Genomic DNA, 16,593 nt, shown 5'->3' on the forward strand with positions numbered 1-16,593 from the left:
TAATTCTTAGCCAAATGTTTAGCCAAGAATAATGGTTTAGTTTTAGTTGTTTAAATATTTTCAGTACACTTAAGTGGGCCTTACTGAACCCAAGTTCTTTTTCAAGTAGTGCTTAAAGCAAGATTTGCTTTAAAAGGATTACAAGTGACTGACTCTTTCCCTTAATAAGGCTGGATATAAGGTAAATTCTAGGCAAATATTTCTTGCTATTTAAAGTTAACAAAATATACCTAAACCCAACTTTCATTCCATAATTTACCTTGGGTTTGTGCCTTGCCAAACTGCGAGAGGGCGCAGCCACATTGCAAATCTGTAAAATTGATACTCGGAGGCGTTAATTTATGAGCTGGCCAATTGCAATACTTTCTGGCAATACTCTCTGCGGGGGACTCCCCCGCGTATTTGGCTTTGATTGGGGTTCTAGCATTACAGGTGCGCTTGTCTGTAGACTGTTGGTGTGAGTATTCCGATCCTGGTTTTGCTTCTGATTTTGATTCTGATTGATGGGCAGACACTCAAAATGCCGGCAGGCAGCCTGCCATCGCTCCCCAATTTGTTGGCATTATGTGGAAAGGGGAATTATGGAGTGAGGGGATTGTGTGTGCACACAAAACAGAGGGATAGGAAGAAGGATTAGGGTTTGGGATAGGGATAGGGATAGGGGATTCAGGGACTTGGACTTGGGCCATGAATTATGAAGGCTTCGAGGGTGTGTGAGTTAGACAGAGTCTACGAAATGAACAATTTGCGATGGGCACAGCTCGAGCATAAAGCCAAATAAGTTACAATTGCAGTCAAGATGTTAGAAATCTACCAAAAGCATATCAAAAATATGTACATCTTAAAGACTAAACCCCTTTTTAGTGTAAAACTAATAGAAAATGAAAGAGATTACCCAAGATTCTAGCTTTAATACTTTCAATTTCTGTAAAAGCTACTCCTAAACTAACCACAATTGTGGGCCACCTGGTGAGGGGCCAAAATCAAGCAAGTAATCAAGCGACAAGGGGGGAGGAAAAATGACGGACGTTGATTTGGGTTCAGCAGGACCAAACTACTCGCCATTAGGAGAACCCTTGGCACAGGCAATTTAGCACGGAGAGAGCGAGAGCATGGGTCAAAGGAGAAAGGATTTACTCGTGTGTACTTACTGTTCTTCTTGTAGAGCAAAATCTCAAACTGATCCTGCTGCTGGTTCTCCAGCGTGTACTCCAGCCTTCCCACAGTCTCCTTGTCTGTCAGCTCGCCATACATGAAGCCGCATCTGCAGTTAGTCCAAGGATGCGCAGGATGCGATGCCAGGTTGCCAGGATATATATAAATGCAAAGAGAAAGAGAGAGGCGGAGAACAAACGAGGTATTATTCTTGGTTAGCTTTAGGTCGGTTTGCATGCCACAGACACAGACACAGGCACAGGCACGGAAAATGCAAACGGAAAAATTGTAGGAAAAAACACATGCCGAACAAAACAAGATTGATGCACCTGGTCGGGGCATCTGCGGAAAATGCCGACTTGCTTCACTTGTTCCACAGAAAAATATAGTATAGTAAACAAATATCAATTTAATGCTCTGCCGCTCAATGGAATCCCCATGCACTTCCTTTTGAGGCCGAAGTAAGTAAGCTGCTGTTTTGTTCAGCAGGAAATAATAATATTTCTGGGTCATGCGGCAGCTCTCTGAATACCTTAATGGAGGCAATCACTTAAATAATAAAATTAGGCAGTTAAACAGCTTATATATAAATGCGTAAATAATATAGAGCTATAACTAACTAAAAACTAAATTTAGGCTGTTTTAAAATAATAAACCAAGTTCTATTTCAACTTTGTTTTTAATTATTTGACTTCAAGATAAACCCAAATCATTTTAGGTATGACATACAATATTAATATATCGATACTGTATAGATATTATAAAAGAGAATAACGTTATATAACGTTGCAGTAAATTAATATTCTCTTTAATTAAATAAGTATGATAATAGCAAATCCAATATTTTATCTTTTAATTCAATAAAGTTTAATTTATATTTTAAATAAAAATGATCATAAAGAGACGAGTTAATTTAGACATTAATCATATACATATATTCTCGATCAGCAGACACGAGTTCATCTCGACATGTCTGACAGAAATAACCAAGTGATCAATTTTTTTAAAATAACTATCACTTTCACTATCACTATCACCATAGATGTTAACAGCGGGGAGGCCGCGGACAGACTGAAGTAAGTGCCACGTCAGTGGCTGTATTTATAGTCTACGAGCAAAGAGAAGAGCAGAGAGAGTGAGAATAACAGAGAAAGTGAGAGTAACAGAGATAGTGAGAGTAACAGAGAAAGTGAGAGCGAGAGAATAAGAGATTTCTCAAGAGGCTCTAACTTTCTCTGTTGCTCTCTCTACTCAGAGACTCTTTCAGTCCGCGGCTTCACTCTTGTTTATATTTATAGTGATAGTGATCGCTTTTTGATCCCAAAAATATAACCTGGCCAATGCAATTAATCTGGATAACCAGAAAGAAATGCATAATTGATGTCAACAAGAATACATTATTATTCCCCTTCAGGGCAATATAATTTCAGTCAGAAGCTAGTAACACAGTGAAAAAATCATTTCCGACCCTATAAATCATATATATTCTTGATCAGCATCAAAAACTGAATCGATCTAGCTATATCCGGCAAGTATTTATTTTTTTCAAAAATTTAAAAAAAAAAAATTAAGGGGTGACATCGTTAAAATGTCACAAAAAAATTGTCAAAAAAATTAATTTTGTAAAATTTTGAATTGAGTATGCGGATTTATTAAACTAATAAAAACTAACATAGGACAGCTTTCCGAATTAAAATTAAAGCGTTTTTTGCTGAGTTATGAGTTTTTTAAACATTGCATTGTTGAAGAAATTGCCTTAATAAGATATCATTAAATATCGATTCAATGAATGCCAATACTTTAAGCTAAGCTTATTTATGATATATTTCCGATATGCTCCTATAATTCAATTGCAACTTGCAAGAGTGTATACACTTCGGCTTTTCAAACTTAGTTTTCTTATCTTTTATTTTATTATATATTAAATATTTGTGTGTGTGTTTGGAAAAACTCGCATTGCACAGCGTGAAATAGTCACCGCATGGCTGTGTATTATTTTTCAATTCCATTAATTCATATCCCGCCAGCTTTTCACTTGTGGGTTTGCCTTTACATAAAACTGCTGCATTTTCGAAAGCCAAAACTTATGAATATTTAATAATTGAATTTTGGCTTAAAAAAGAAATAACAAAAATTACGGCAGCAGGCACAAAAACTTTTCGGTCGGGCCAAGGGGCAAATTACTTGGAAAAGTTGGGAAAGAAAAAGAGGCGGACGATATATCCGAATCAGGGGCAAGTTGCAGTGGCAAGCGAGAAGCAGCAACAACAAAAAAGTGTTGCATACTTGCAGGCGATGACGTCAGCAGTGTGAAACGAGAACAAAAACGAAGGATAAACGAGGGGCAGGACCCGGAGCAGGAGCAGGACGAACGAGGGGCAGTTGGTTAATTTCTGTTGTTTTGCTTTATTCGTAACCTCACACAAAAGTTCAACAAACTATGTATGCTTCAGCGAATCGGCGACGTCACGGGCTGTGTGTGTGTGTGTGTGCGAGTGTGTTTGTGTTCGCCGGGGAACAAAAAACGAAACGAAATTGGGTTACAATGCAAACAACACAACAAAAAAAAAGCAGGACCTGGATATATGCCATACATACATGTGTAGATATGGATATAACCACAAGGATGCACAAAGTGTTTATGCGTTCACAGTGAGAGCACACACACTCTCAGGAAGCACTCGAAATTCTATTAAGTTTCACCGGGTCCAAGGGGAACACCACTCGAAGGATGTGGCAGACAGGCTCCTCAGTTCAGGCTCAGCTAGTTGCGAGGATAATATGAAGTTTGTGGCTTCAATTCCTATTATCTCTTGTGCGTATGTGTATAAATATTTGCCAAATGAAACTATATCTTTCAAGGCCTACTTCACCAAGAGAAAAATATCTTGTGTCGTTTAAGGGTCAAGATTAATGTTTAATCTTTGCACGAAAATAATAATAATGAAAACAAGGATAATGTTTGCTCTTAGAACAAAAAAGGTTCAACTAGGCGTATGAGTAATATTTGAAATCAACATAATGTGAAATATTACGTATACGCAATATACTTTTTTGTAAAGAAAATTTTTAAAGAATATGAACCTTAAAATAGTAATTTCTACGGAAATTAAATTGATAACGCTGGTTTTTTTGAAAAACAAAAAAAAAAATGTTTAACAAGGCGTATACGCAATATACGAAATCAATACTATAATATCACGTATACGTAATTCCAATTTTTGTTAAATTTGTAAAGTTAAAATAAAACTTACATAATAGAAAATTCGTTCTCACCTATAATAATGTTACTTTTTATGAACACAGAAGTTCAACTAGTCGTATGGGCAATTTTTTAAATCGAAATTGTAATATTACCTATACGCACTTTCAAAATTTGTATATAGTTTTATAAAAGTCAAAAGAACATAACATGACCAAACCGTTTTTATGAAGCGTTTGCATAATATTTAAAACGAGATTTTAATATTACGTATACGCAAGTTTAATTATTTGTATAATTTTTTAGTTAAAAGAAAAACCAATGTTCAACTAGTCGTATGCGCAATATTTTAAATCGAAACTGTAATATTAAGTATACGCTTTACTGATATTTACAGATTTCCCTGAAAGATAAAGTACAATTTTTTTTTTTTAAGAAAGCTTGTCTTTAAATAACAATTTCTCTAGCTAATAATAACTTTAAGACTATGAAAAAGTGATTTTCGATTGGAAATAAAGTGATTCCTGGACTGCTCTTTATCCTCCCACTTTTCCATTTCCCTTCCCATTTCCCTCTAACCAATTCCGATTTTTCTTCTCTTTTTTGCTATTTTTTTTTTTTTTTTTTTTTTTTTGGCTACTTTTTGCTGGTCACTGTTTTCCTGTTGCCTTTGGCCGTCATTCCTCTATTTCTCCTATATATTCCCTATTCGCTTCTCACGCGACCACAGCAAAAACGGAGGGCATACAAAAAAAAAAAAAAAAAACGGAGGAAAAAAAAGAGAAAGGAGAAAGAAAAAAAGAAGCAAACAAAAACAAAGACTACGACAGCGACAGAGACAGGGACAAAGACAACAACAAAGTGGGTCACACCAACACGGATGATTGAGCGTATGAAAGAGGCAAATGTATAGCGCCCTCTCTCTCCCTCTCTGTCTCTTGGCAAGGGAGATGGCAATAGAGGCCAGGGGCGGATCGCGAAAGAGTAGTGCAGTACAGGGGGGTACAGTTTAGGCTAAACTATAGAGCATATATTAAAGGGAAAGCTCTTTTTAATTGCTGTTTAAAAAATTTTGTAAATGTTCTTTCAAGCCTTTCAAATATGTCTGGATATGCCTTGTTAATTTTAATATAAATTTAAATATTCCAAAATTTTTTAGGAGCCCCCCTTTAACGACTCCCCTGGTGTTGGCCCAGAAGAGCAAGGCACATCGCTAGCTAAACGGCAGATTGGCATTAAAAACTTGTATTTCTTCGGCTAGGGAATTGCCCACTGATGCTGCAGGTGAACCGAGATGAGGCGGCTTTTTTGGGGTGGCTGTTCCATGGTAAAATGGAGTGCCATTCTCCCCATTTTTTTTGCGGCTTCCAGCGCTGTTTTTTCGGCCTGCAAATTACAAACAATTCTCGGGAGAATCATTGGATACGCTGGCCTCTGGGTCGCCGCTTGTTGATTTATGAGGCAACCAGTGGTGGGGCCGGGAGGGACGAGGCAGGGACGCAGGGAGACAGGGAGGCGGAATTCTAGCCAAATTAAGGCAAACAAATGCAGTTAACACTTGTGCAGATGCTCCTGCTCCCCTCTCCCATCATCAGCCTCAGCCTCTTTTGCCATCAATTCACCAAAGGTTTGCATAGAATATCTGTTTGGTTAGGAACGGAAGGCAATTTGAAACAGAGAAACAAAGAAACAGAGTAACGGTGAATGGAATTCCAAAAAAGGGATAAATTTTTGAGTAAATAAAGCATATTTATAGCGGTTAAAAATGTAACCCTTTAAGTTATTATTCAAGGAGTATTATAATGGAATATATATTATATATATATAATTATGTTTCTAAAAAAAAATATACAGAATTGTTTCTAGTTCTAGTTTTACTTTGTATCTTCCATTTCTGACAGCCTAATATACGAACCATTGAGAATGAAACACTTTTCATTTAATAAACCTGTAAAGGTTTTTATCAGTAAGTTTCTATGACCAGTAAGTAACTCTGAACAGTAAGTAAATATGATCAGTAAGTATCTATGACCAGTAAATATCTATGACTAGTAAGTAACTCTGAACAGTAAGTATCTCTGAGCAGTAAGTATCATTGAGTAACTATGAGCAGTAAGTAACTATGACCAGTAACTAATTATGATCAGTAAGTATCTATGATCAGTAAGTATCTATGACCAGTAAGTATCTATGACCAGTAAGTAAGTATGATTAGTTACTAACTTTGAACACTAATAAACAATGACTTGCAACTTTTGTTATACAACACATTCCTAAGACTTGGTCGGCAGCAGTCACTTCGTTACGGGGATGTTAGAACCAGTTGGGAATCATATGATCATGAGATTTGTTTTGGAACAAATTTAAGAGCAAGCTATTTGAATGAAACTATGGAGTTATTCTTCTTTGTTATTTAACTAATATATAAGTCGAAGCATGGCAAATCGGTGGACTATATATATATATACATACATATATATATCTGCCATATTAACGATCGGAAAATGTTAAGAAAAGAAATTATAAATTGTAACAATTTATAACGGTTGTTAATTCAGCTTGGGCCCGCGGCTAGTTTGGAAGGAAAAGGTGTCCCACCAGTCAGATTATATACGTTCAATGGAACCTCTTCAAAGGTAAAGGGCAATTATCCTTTTTTCTTCAATATCTTTGGATATATTCTCAGAAATACATGTATATATTAATATACATATATCCTTTCATTGTGGCGTTTCCCTCCCCCACTCATTATGCGGGAACGGAAGGGCGGAAGGTCCGTCCATTTGCATTAAATTCGCTGAGCAGCAAAGTGCATTAAGTTCGACAATGGTTTTTTAATGGCGCAGAAACAACAACAACAACAACAGCAAAGCAAAGCAAAACAAAGAGTGTGCAAATTAATTGGAAAAAAAGAGAGATTCAGAGAGACAGAGAGAGAGAGGGGGGAAAAATGACAAGAGGAGAGGAAAGTGAACAATAAATGAACTCCACATTCCAATGGCTGTAATGGCGTAAGCAGCTGCGGATAAGCCGTTAAGCAGATAAACATGGCAAAATGGCGGTGGGTCAGGTGCGTGAACAGCTGTTAATGATGAACAGAGACAGAGTGGGAGAGTGAGACAGATAGAGGGGGAGAAAGAGAGAGTGTGAGAGTAGAGAAAGAGCGAGATAGTAGTGACCAGCAGAAATCTCTAGCAATCTCGGACAATCCTCTTAGCTGCCAAGGTACCGCTCCCCCAAAGGAAAGGTTCCTGACTCTCGTTCCCACTCTTTCTCCTTCTCTGCCTGGCCATTCCGCCCACCTGTGTTACCTGTGCGATTATGCAGCTTATCTTTTCAAGAAGATTTGCTCTAAAGCTAATATTTGCCTAAGAAATGAGCATGCAAGGTGGTGAAAAATATGTGTTTAAAACATTTAAAAATCTAAGAAGACTAGAAAAATTTGAAAAGAATTGAAATGAAATTAATAAACATCTCAATCATCAATAAGACGAAATAAAATTAATATAAATTGTACTATCCAAGCCACTTCCATAGTCTCAAAAAAACTTAAATGAAATTGATTTAAAAGAGAATTAAGGGATTTTAAAGCTATGATAAGAGAATCTAAAAATAAAAAGGTATCCAAGTGACTGTAAGAAACCCTAAAAAGAATTTAACTTACAAACTCTTTTTCTAATTTGTTGAAAACAAAAAAGAACACGAAAAGCTTTAAAATTCCCCAGATAAGAAACTAAACTCAAAGATACACATTAATTAATCACAGGGAGAGTCTGTTTGTCAGATTTAAATTAAAACTAAATTAAATGAAAATATACATACAACATGCATTGCGAAGAATAAAAACAAAGAAGACATAATGTACAACCACAGAAGTGACTGTAAATGGTGACAGAAACAGTGACAGTGACAAATATACACTCCTGGCTTTTCCCAGTGAAAAGCGTTGACATCGAGACCACCGAATTGGTAATCAATTAAAAAACACACACACAATCAATAAAAAAAGAAACGACACCAAGAATATAACAACAGCAACAACAGCGAGGGCAGCTAGAATAGTTCGGAAGTGAGAAAAAAATCGGCAATACGTACACATACCTGCACGACTTCTGCATGACCTCGGCCCGGTTATAGCCGCTGATCTTGCAGAAGGACTCATTGCAGTAGACGATCGGGAAATCGACGATTTGTGCGTTGGCCAAAAGGAACGAGCTGTCCGCTATAAGGAAAGAGAAGTTACAAAATTAATTATTACATTTTAAATATATATAAAAATGTATGACTTATTAAGAATATATAGTTATTTATCACTATTTAAACCTCTATGGAGGTAATCTCTTATAAAAGAATCTTGAATTGTTTGGATTATAGGCTTTGCTATATACACACATCAATCTGAACAATCAAATCACCGCTCTTCACACATTTCATGTACATTTATCGCAATCAAAGTTCTGCAGTATAGCAAATTAAATTTTTAAAGGTAAGTATGGAATTTTTTTCCACCATTCCACCATTATTTTCCCCTTCACAATTGTCTGTGAAATGGCCAACGACAGTCAGTCATACACTCATTCCATTCAGTCAGTCAGTCAGTCAGTCAGTCAGTCAGTCAGTCATTCGGCTCAGCTCCGTTCAGTTCAGTCTATTGGGATTTTAGCCGTGGAAGTTTATCAAAATATTTGAGCGTAATTGGAACATTTCAAATGTTGTCATTCATAATCAAAATCGTTTTATTGGCTGCAGTCCGCCCACTCACTTTTGTGAGCTGCTCTAGTCACAGTTGGCAGTGATGGGAAAGGTACTTATTTACAATTTGTGTGGCTTTATTTATTCCTAAAAGGCACATGTCAAGGCTTACCAAGGGTCCCCTATTAAGGGTACAAGATAGTTGTTAAAGTAAGGTACTATATTGAGAAAATAATTAAGCCAGAGTAATATTTATACAAGGTAACTTAAAATTCGGTACATAGCAAACACCAGAAGAGAAAAGCAAGCTTGGTACAAGAAAAGTTCCATTTTATTTAGGAAGCTCGTAGAATGAATGCTCGTACTGCAAATATTTTTAAAGGCACTAGTACAATACAAGCCCGAGAAGAAAGTATCCAAGAAGACATCTGCTCACAGCTAAGACCTCCCGAAAGGTACAAGGTACAATCTCAATCTCAAATAAAGACAGCCAAGTACCTAAACTTCACCCATCACCATCCGACTAATGGCGGTTGTTATTGCTAAATTTGTTGCCTGCTTTTTGGGAGTACGAACAAGCTCGAATCGAAAGTCCTCAGGTAAGCAGGTAACATGTGTAAACCACGCGCTGGCATCGCATGGCAGCCATACAGACATGGATATGGACACGGACAAAGGGACTCCCAGACATACAAACATATGGACGAAACGGACACGGACACGGACACGGACACGGCATCGCATCAGGTAACAGTAACTGGCATCGACCTGCAGGTGGCATTCCATTCTCAGCCCCCCTTTCCCTTCACATTTCCTCTTCATTCCCCATTACCAACCCCATGCTCAACCCATTCCCCATCCCCATTCCCATCCACATTCCCAACCCATTCTTATTTCCACAACCCATCGCCGCCCTGCCCATTAAGTCTGACTGGATGTTTTACTATTTATTTACTGTTTGCCATTTGACTTGCTTTTTGTGTTGTGTTGTGTTGTGTTGTTATTTGTATTATTTTTGAGGTGATTTTATTAGTGGCAATAAAGGCGCCAAAGAAACTAATTCAAGGTGTTTGGCTTTATTTCTAATTTGATAATTATTATCAACAAGTCGTGTTCTTCTTAAACCTTCTATTTTAGTGAAATTTCAAAGATTCCCAACTGATTTCCAAAGGTACACCTCTGCTTAAATCCGCGGCTGTTACTTTTCATTGACATTATATAGAGGGAGGGGACTGCCATTGGCTGGGATTACAGCTGGCTATGCAAATGTGGCATGCATGTCAGCTCTGGCCGGGAGTTGCATGTTGCAGGTGGCACACAGGAGGAGCCATGGCAGGAACAGGAGCAGGAGCAGGAGGTTGACTGAAGCCTGAGCCTGAGGCTAAACTGAAGAGCCAGAGGAGCAGCACACTAACCCACATTGACATGGACATGGCCAAGCCAATGAATATGTATAAAAATATTCGCATGCCATGGCTCGATGGCTGCTGCTGGCAAATGGGGAATGCATATTTATGTATATATTATAATATATATATATATTTATACATATATATATTTATACATATATATATTTATACATATATATATTTATACATATATATAGAGCACGTACGTGGAGAGCTCTTTTTACGACACCAGCCAGCAAGGACACTGGCAATAGCAACAACAACAGCGTTTCCTACTTTGTAGTGTCAACAGTTGCCGTGACTAAAAGAAGGAACTCGGGGAGGAGTCCTTCCTAAGCAGGAGAATGTCCTCCCTGTGGGGGGCAGAAGAGCTATCTCGTTACGCTCTGCATATGGCCTGTTAGTAGTTGGATAGTATAGTATCTATATAGTATATATACACTGAGGAAGAACGAAGAGCAATGGACGATGGATGAGCGCAACATCAGTGTTTATGGGTGGACATTGGACCTCTCTCCATAAACTAACTTTAAGCTAAACTCCCCCTCTATAAACTAATTCCTCTCTCTAAACCAACTACCCTCTCCAAACTAATCTCTCTCTCTCTGAAAATTACCAAACTTAATTAACCAAAATGTTTACATACTTTTAATGCAAAACCACAAATTATAACTTTTTGGGAGCGAACAACAAATATTACGCATACGACGGGTTAGCCAGAACAATATTTTTATAGCCTTCACATCATTTTGTTGCATTTAAGCTTTACCAGAAAAATATTAAATATTGTTGTACAAGCATAAAGATTTGTTTTTATATTAAATTATTTGTAAAAAATCATATAAATAAAAGTATTTACAATATGGTTAAACAAATAAATTTCTGTAATGTTAACCATATTCAGATTAATTCAAGACTATAAATATAGATGATATAATTCTTATAGGACGACAGTATATTCTCAAACATTTTCCAGCATCTGAAACATACTTTTCCTAATAGTTTCTCTTAGCTCATACATTTCTCAAGTCTTTTATTTTGTAGATTTATAAATTTAAGTAAATGATCTATATAATAATAATAGTTTTTAAACCATTTAAGGACCCAGTAGGTAATGGCCAGTCTAATCCTTTTGCTGCTGGGCTGCTTTCTATTGCATTCCTTTTGTGAGAATGCCTGCAGTCTAATTGTGCCATTGTTTTGAAGCACTATAAGAATATGGGTTCTAGGTTCTAGTCTCCTCTAGAGTGTGTTGTGCGGTGACTGGGTGTCATGTGTGTGTGTTTGTGGCTGCCACACTTAATGGCATTCAAAGCTGACTGGACAAAGTTTTGCAATTTGCCTTGGCCATTTCTGTCCGGCCGCGATTTCTTTTTAAGCCGCGGATTGCTACCAAGCGCCCCTCCCCCACCGCCGCCGCTTCTGGAGCATCCGGCGGGAGCAGGCCTTAACCCGATTGCGGTGCCAAGTGGAGCGGAGAGCAGGGAATGTGGGAAAAATGTCAACTGGCGGGTAAAAGCCTGGGATTGAGAGCAAGGTTTCCGCCAAACGAAACGAAACGAAACGGAACGGAACCAAATGAGATCACAATGAATGTGCAATGTGTGTCCTTTGCGAAGGAACAGAGGATACACGACACTCAAGGCGCCGGCTTTGGCCAGGATGACAGGAGAGAGAAAAAGAAAGAAGGCCTTTGAATATTTAAATCCACAATTGAAACCTCCTTAGCTTTGATTTACAGTTTATGGTTTTCTGAAGAAACCAAAGTGGTTTTGAATTATTTATCGGAAATTGTTTGGTAAATACAGCAGGCTTCTTGAATTAAAATTGGGAACTACATTTATAATTATATTTTCCCCGATTTACCTTTTATTTTCTTGAATAAAATTTCAACATCTTAAATTGATAACGATAACTAATAAAGCACTCAAAATGTCAAATCCAATAATAATATTATTGCAAGAAGATGAATATTTCATTGCTGATTGACAGCCAAGATGGACGGCACAGTCCCCTGATTGCCCAATTATTTATGAGCTCGATCAGGGATGATGTATTATAAATGTCAACATCAACAGCCAGAAAAAGGGAAGGAAAAGAAAACGATGGAGATGGAGATGGAGGCCATTGCCGAGTTTGCGATTTAATTAATGATTTTTTGATTTTTATTTGAAAGCCAAACAAAGGCGGCAAAACGGCTCAGCAGGAAAAGAAATGTGTAGCGAGGATTAAGGTCCTGCCGATATCCTGTAAACCGGTATTGGGATTAGCTTTTCGGGTCTGACAACTCAACCTGAAATGTCAACAAGCCGAAGCGGAAACAAAGGCATCGAAATTGGGCTTTTGGAATTGGGGGGTTCTTCAGTTCCAGTTCCAGTTCCAGTTTCATTTTCCGGCAGGCGGTCCGTGTTTCCCGATGATTGATGAGGTGGTATTTTCCCACCACTCCCCGCTCCTCCCCTTCTTTTCCACTCTCCCTTGGCCAATTAGCTGTGCAGCATTTACAGTTGTAAGTTGGCCAAAAAAAAAAAAAAGAACAAGAGAGAGAGCGAGAAAGAAATTCAAGTGGAAATGGAAATGGAAAAAAAGAAAATTTGGGAGCCTTGTCGTTGATTGATTTGGATTTGTGCGGTCGACCGCAGTCCGAAAAAAAAGAGTCCCCACCTAAGTGGATTTGCCGGAGGCCTTGACCGAGAGGGGGTACACTTTTGGGGCATTGCAGCAGAGCTCCTCCCCCTTTGTGGGATATAACAAAACTAGTCCATTAACTAAATACACCCCCGGAACAAATACACGCACACAGAGAGAGAGTGAGAGAGTGTCGCACACACTCAAACTTACAGACACAGACACACAGACACACTGGCACATATGCAAATGCGGTTGCAATTTCGCAAAACTTTCATTTCCGCTTGGACGATGCACAGTGGGGCAAAAATACGTGAGAAACTGTGATAAATTGAATTGTTTATAATATAAATTGTATAATAGACTAACTATATAAAAATATATTAATTTAATCAATTAAGAATTAAAGAAAAGAACAAGTATATGTTATTTTTTAATGTTAGCGTTTCAATATTAAATTATAAGAGAATTTAGTGATTTACTCTGAGATATGTCAATTTAAATATAATTACAATTTAAAATTGTTATAATTATCAATTTTGTAATAACTACTATGTTATATTTAAAAACAAATCAATAGACTAAATTATATATCTTAAGGAAATGAGCATTAAATATTTTAAAAAAAAATGTAGATAACTTCATTATTTGAAAACAAAAACGCTTCTTATTAAAGATAAAGTGATTTATTCTATATTTTGTATATGCTAACAATTTCTTTGGTTTTCTTTATATTCCTGATCCGGTTTCTTAAACTTTATTTTATTGTTTTTTTTTTTAATACTTTTCCCTTACAGTTCTTGGGTTTGCAACCACTGTGGCTCTGTGGCACTTCCTGCTGCCTTCCTGATACCCCCTCTTCTTGCTCCTCTCTGGCTTTTTCCCCCTGCCCAAATTACCCCCCTCTTCGATTGTCATCCCCCCTTCTGCCACGTCTCTGAATCCAAGTCCAAGCTGGCCAGTTTTGTCATTATTTTTTTGTGGTTTTTGCATTTGCCATCTTCCTTGCGGTTGCCGGTGTGTGTGAGTGTGTGTGTGTTTGTCGTCCATTGTTGTTGGTTTTTCTATTTGGAACTTGTCGCAAACACACACGTGTTACTCTTACACACTTCCACACACTTGGTTGTGCACTGTGCAAAACAATTAGGACTTTAACGTTCGAGGGAACTAAGAACTTGCTTTAAAGTTCCAGTAATTAAGCAATATTTGCACCTTTTTGAGTTGCATATTATTATTTAAAAACAAAAAAAAACAAAACATAAATACCCTTTCAGGGTAATATAATGTCAGTCAGAAGCTTGTAACGATGTGAAGGAGTCATTTCCGACCCCATAAATCATATATATTGTTGATCAGCATTAACAGGGGAATCTTTCTAGCTATTCCCGAGAGAAACATATTTTTTTTAATTTTTTTAAAATTTTATAAGGGGTTATATCATTAAAAATTTACAAAAAATTGAAATGTTTAAAAAATTTGTATTTAGTATGCAGATTTATTAACCTGATAAAAACTAGCATAAAAATGCTTTCCGAATTGAAATTAATGCATTTTTGGCTTAGTTATGAGAAGTACAAAATGTTTTAATTACGCATATATAACGATATTTAAATTCCAAGCTCTTTATTAGAAAATAATTAAAATGACACAAAAATTACTGCACCTTTGGCTCAGATCAGCTCTGTTTTTATATTATGATCTTATTGCTAATTTTGAGGCTACACAAACCAAGGGTAGCCTAAGTTAGCTTACTTGCTTTTTATAGTTTCCATTTAATTTTATATGATTTTAAGCGTGTTGATCTTTAATTTATAAGAAAGTATAATATAATTTCCTTTATAAATTTAAATTTAAATTCTGTTTCCATTTACTTTCTTTTCTCTGCGTGTCGCCCAACACAATAATTTGCCGAAGCTTGGTGTTTTTTATGCCATTAGTGTGAATGTTGAACGCAGTAAGGTTCAGACAGCCCTCCGCTGCTTGCAATTATCCTTTATGCACACCTCCTGGCGGCAAGTCCCTCTCCTTGCCACCCTCGAAACCTCCCGCCTTCTCCTCCATTCCTTTGGAATTTTTGGGCAACCTCTTTTGGAGTGACGATTAGGCCACAGATTGCCACCTGGCCATGTCATTTTCCAGGCACTCAACTCTCGCTTCTCCCAGCTTTCTCTCACTCTTGGTAACTTTCTCCATCTCCCTCTCTCTCTCTCCCTTAAACCCTTTTTGACAACGTCGAGTGCATAAATTTTATTGTCCGAAATGTAAAAAAAAGGGCTCGGCCACCGACAGCATTGCGATTTAATTACATTAGCGACAGCTGGCGAATGCACAAACTTGGGTTTGGGGTTGACTTTTGGCGGTAAGAGGGGTGAAAATATGGGGAAAGTGAGTGAAAGTGAGGGAGTTTTTGGGCGGGAAAAACACGTTAAAAAAAGGAAGAAGCCTCGTTGATTAGGCCAGCCTGTTACCGCTACGACTCCTTGGGGCATGCTTGAGGAGAATTGCAACAGACCTACTCTGGTCTGCTCTGTCATTTCCTCTTTCACTTCAGCCACTTTCACTCCACTTTCACTTCCATCCCTACCCGCAACTTGTCGCATAATGACATTTATAATAAACCCCTCTTTCTCTCCTTTCTCTCACTCACTCTCTCTCTCTTCTCTGTCTCGTTTCTGTGCGCCATTTGGCGTTTGTTATTAAATTTGCATAATTAAGTGAGAAGCTGCGATCCCAAGCGAAAAAAACCCAACCAAGATAGTCGACTCACAAAAGAACTGAAAAGAAACCAGCAAAAGTTAGCTTCTGCGGGCTCTAAGACTAATTGAATTTGTTAAAAAAAAAAAAAAAGAAACATAACAAAAAAGAAAATATATATACGAGCAAGCAATTAAAATGAAAAGCTAGAAAGAAAATTATATAAAATAATAGCCACAGGCAAATTACGCATTAAAGGTAAACTATTCATTTAATGAAGAAACAACATAGAAAAATCCTTTCATAAAATCGATATATTACCACTATGGTTTATCGATATTCTTTTTGATATATGGCACCGGCTTAAAAGTTGCTATCAAAAATGTAGTCTTAAAGATGTTAAGCTATAATTCTTTAAAATAAAATCTATTTGAGATTCTTTGATAATTTCAACTTCAATACATTTAGAAACTTTACATATGATATGATACAGACTACAATATTTTATTTCCTCTTGAAATATTGACACCAAAAATCGAAGAGAAAATCAAACTAAGAAAGATGGAAATTCGGATCACATTACACTTGGTCCTAATGTGATCTTGCCATAACCTCGTTACTCCAATTTCGTTAAGGTTTCCCTCAGTTTTTCCCTATTTTCATTTCCATTTCGTTTAACATTTTGCTTAAAAAAAAAACCCTCTCTGCCCCCTTTGCCGTATAGCAACTTTGTTTGATTACTTTTCATGTTCGGTGACTATGCTTGGTGGACATTTGACTTCAAGGTCACACCAGGGTGTCCGTTCGTTGTTC

The 16,593-nt window shown here is 37.2% G+C and overlaps 1 protein-coding gene across 11 annotated transcripts in view; it reads right to left on the bottom strand.

Annotated features, from left to right (window-relative positions):
• The window catches only part of eag (potassium voltage-gated channel protein ether a go-go), a 69,028-nt gene that overhangs the window by 21,329 nt on the left and 31,106 nt on the right, over positions 1–16,593 (bottom strand). For 4 of the 11 annotated variants that reach the window (XM_086835815.1, XM_086835814.1, XM_086835817.1 and 1 more), the window contains exons 4-5: positions 8,453–8,579; positions 1,152–1,264 (exon numbers count right to left, since the gene is read on the bottom strand). In XM_086835815.1, coding sequence (XP_086691941.1) covers positions 1,152–1,264; positions 8,453–8,579 — 240 coding nt within the window. Of the gene's footprint in view, positions 1–259; positions 311–1,151; positions 1,265–8,452; positions 8,580–16,593 lie in introns of all 11 variants that reach the window. The other 7 variants (XM_086835812.1, XM_086835813.1, XM_086835818.1 and 4 more) reach the window with 3 other exon arrangements.

The sequence above is a fragment of the Drosophila serrata genome, unplaced genomic scaffold, assembly GCF_035046125.1.
Source record: "Drosophila serrata isolate PLE 108 unplaced genomic scaffold, ASM3504612v1 contig_276, whole genome shotgun sequence".
Lineage (NCBI taxonomy): Eukaryota > Metazoa > Arthropoda > Insecta > Diptera > Drosophilidae > Drosophila > Drosophila serrata.